General features: G+C 47.3%; 1 protein-coding gene across 1 annotated transcript; it reads left to right on the forward strand.

Annotated features, from left to right (window-relative positions):
• The first annotated feature begins 1,539 nt into the window (after window positions 1-1,539).
• On the forward strand, window positions 1,540-2,413 carry LOC123413559 (BURP domain-containing protein 4-like). Its single transcript, XM_045106493.1, has one exon. The coding sequence runs from the start codon at window positions 1,891-1,893 to the stop codon at window positions 2,269-2,271; it is 381 nt and encodes a 126-aa protein (XP_044962428.1). The 5' UTR covers window positions 1,540-1,890; the 3' UTR covers window positions 2,272-2,413.
• The last annotated feature ends 555 nt before the right edge of the window (window positions 2,414-2,968 follow it).

A 2,968-nucleotide genomic window follows, 5' to 3' on the forward strand; every position in this document is an offset into this window, starting at 1 on the left:
TTTGCGGAATCCCGGATGTTTGAGGCACCACGTTCGATGACAAAAAAAATCTAGGCACCCTAATCCGGATATTTAGGAGCGGTTTGATGATCTGGATTGAAGTTGCTCTTAGCTAATATTTATTGCTCACATACCGTAGGATACAGAGGGAAAAGCTATAGTCTTTATTTTCACCCGTAACCACCAACTGATTCCACCCGTGTATAGTGAGTCGTGGCCCAACAAACATACCAATTGTGTGCACTGGATTCCGGTTGAGTAACAGAAATCACAACATTTGCGCCTTTTCTGGCTTCATGTCGGTTTAGAAATGCAAACCTAATGCTATTGCTACTTTACTAGTATAAAAATGCATTGCCGAATAGAAGAAGGGGAACAGAGAAAGCATTGCGAAAGAAATTGTGGTGATGACGATTGTCATAGCCCTATTCGTCCTTGGGTTGGCCGCACAAGCACAACAAACTGATGGTCATCCTCGTTTAGGTAAACTTACGGGTTGTTATTTTGTAGCCTATTGTTTAAATCTGACCGCTACCAAAGCTATGGCCTCAATCCTGTTCGAGCTTCAGTCTGTTGATTGTCATTTATTTTTGTTGGCGCATGACCCGTGTACGTGTATGTCAGTCGGTTTTAAACTAATTGAATTATTGTGGGACAAATTAGCATGCACACACGCCTAAACCATTTGGAAGAAAAGGAAAATAGCTATGGAAAGAGACAACCTCTTTTTTCCGCTCATCTTCTTGGTTTTCCCTTGCCCCTGCGACATCATAAGTACCAGTGAATGATGTGACGATAAGGGTGGCGTCCCTTGGAATATAAGTCACATGGCTCTATCTTTCGTCCTAGTACATCTATTGTGGTTATCAAAGATCACATAATAAAGTCTTATAGATTGACGACTTCAGATTTCATCTTCTGTCGCCCCGCGCTTCACTCACCAAGGTTGGTAACACGATAATGGTGTCAAGTGAGCTTTGGTTTCAGTTTCTCACGTTTTAATTTTTTATGCTTCTGGTCTTTTTTGTCAACAATACAAGGACAAATATGATTTGGCATGATACGGGTAAGTTGGCATGGTTAATAGGTATGCTAGTTTTTTACCTATCGGGTTGGGTGGCTCAAGCCTTTTCTTGAAACGTCTAGGTCCAGCATATGCAGTTTAGTCCTCGTGAAATTCAAGGTGCAAAAAGGTAAAAAATTAAAGTTGACTTTAAACAATAATATAATTTTTGGTATTGTTGCGGATAGTTGGTGTTCGTCATTTAGGTTTTCAAATCCATCCAAATTCATGTACAATAATTGATCAAAACCAGCCATCCTGCTTTAGATGCTACTCTTTTCGGTTCATAAACAAGTGTCATGGTTTTGACATGTACTAGTATTGGTTATTTTGTGGATGGATGGTTTGGTTTGGTTTGGTTCAGTCACGTGGTCAACAATCCCACATCTTGCTTCCACCTAATTTATTTAAGTTAGAATCTGCGTTTTTTGTACAGTATCATAGAGCGATCATTTCCATCTTGAACTGCAGCGTCAGACGGCGTGTTCCCGAAACAGTGGTGCATGCAACCGCCGGCCACAGCACCTCTCAGGTCCAAGAAAGGGATCATCTTCCTCAAGCGCGACCTCTTCGACGGCGCCGTGCTGCCCGCAGACACGAAGCTCGGGCACGCCACGGCGACCAGCGCAGTCTCCAGCACCAACCACGCGCCGCCGCCGTTCGACTACGGCAGCCTCCGGGACATACTGGCTTACTAAAACATAGCGCCAGGCTCGGGGCAGGCCCGGCAGGTCGCCAGCACGCTCCGGCTCTGCGGCCGCAGCGAGGCACGAGGCGGCGACCAGCCGGAAAAGCCGCACGTCTGCGCCACCACGGAGCGAGCGGCCATGGAGTTCGCCGTGGCCGCCCTGGGAGCGACGACGGTGGAGCCGCTCAGGACGGTCGTGCACGGGCGCGAGGAGCCCCGAAGGTACGTGGTGGCGCCAGGCGGCGTCGCCAGCGTCGGCGGCGCGGTGGTGCCGTGCCACCCGCTGCCGTACCCGGCGGACGTGTTGTACTGCCACCGGCCAAGGAACGTGCGGGCCGTGCGCGTGGAGCTGGTCGGGCAGGACGACCCTTCGCTGGGCGCGACGGCGGTCGCCGTCTGCCACGAGGACACCTCCGGCTGGGACGCCGAGTACTTCGCCATGCTCAACGGGTCCCGTGGCGAGCCGATCTGCCACTACATGCCGAAGAAGTTTGTGCTGTGGGTAGCCGGTGAAATCTAGCTTGCTTAACATATTGGTGAAGTATGAATCTCCACCTAAGCTAATGGTCACTATATATATCTATGTACGGTAGGAACTGCACGCACGAATTTATTACTCCTTCTGTACCACAATACTTATCGTTGAAGAAAACTAGTCTAATTTTTTTCAACACCAAATATTTAGAAACAGAGGGAACATCGCTATGTTTTACTTGAAGGAGTAATATATATGAAGTTCTGAACTATGGGATATCCTCCTCATGTGGCCTATGAGGAGATGATCATTTGAGGCCTTTTACGCAGTCCAAAGAGGTGCAGAAGCCCACTACCCATTAGGGTTATGACCCAGAGTCATTTTGATCTTTGCACGTGAGTGGAGGGGATGCTTTATCCTCCATCCAGCAGCCATCATCTAGTGTGATGAAAATCAATTCATCCTCCATTAGAGAAGAAGAGAGAAAACCAATTGAGAAAGGGAAGAAGAGAAAGATTGAAGGAAGAAGCAAAGGGAGCTCCTCCCCAAGGTTGTGATGATCCAGATCCACTACATTGTCTCCTTCAAGCTACGGTTCCATCATCTTTGATGAGATTGTTCCAATCCCTAGCTCTTGAGCCCCAAATCTTGTTGTGTTCATCCAAGATTCAGAAATCTTGATGTATGAGATCATCTAGTGCTATCTAGAGAAGAAACTTGTTATATCCCACATTTGACAATA

Source organism: Hordeum vulgare, chromosome 1H, assembly GCF_904849725.1.
Source record: "Hordeum vulgare subsp. vulgare chromosome 1H, MorexV3_pseudomolecules_assembly, whole genome shotgun sequence".
In the NCBI taxonomy this organism is placed as follows: Eukaryota; Viridiplantae; Streptophyta; class Magnoliopsida; order Poales; family Poaceae; genus Hordeum; species Hordeum vulgare.

Bases quoted from the DNA above. Each gene is read 5' to 3' on its own strand.
- LOC123413559 (XM_045106493.1), top strand. From the start codon at position 1,891: ATGGAGTTCGCCGTGGCCGCCCTGGGAGCGACGACGGTGGAGCCGCTC.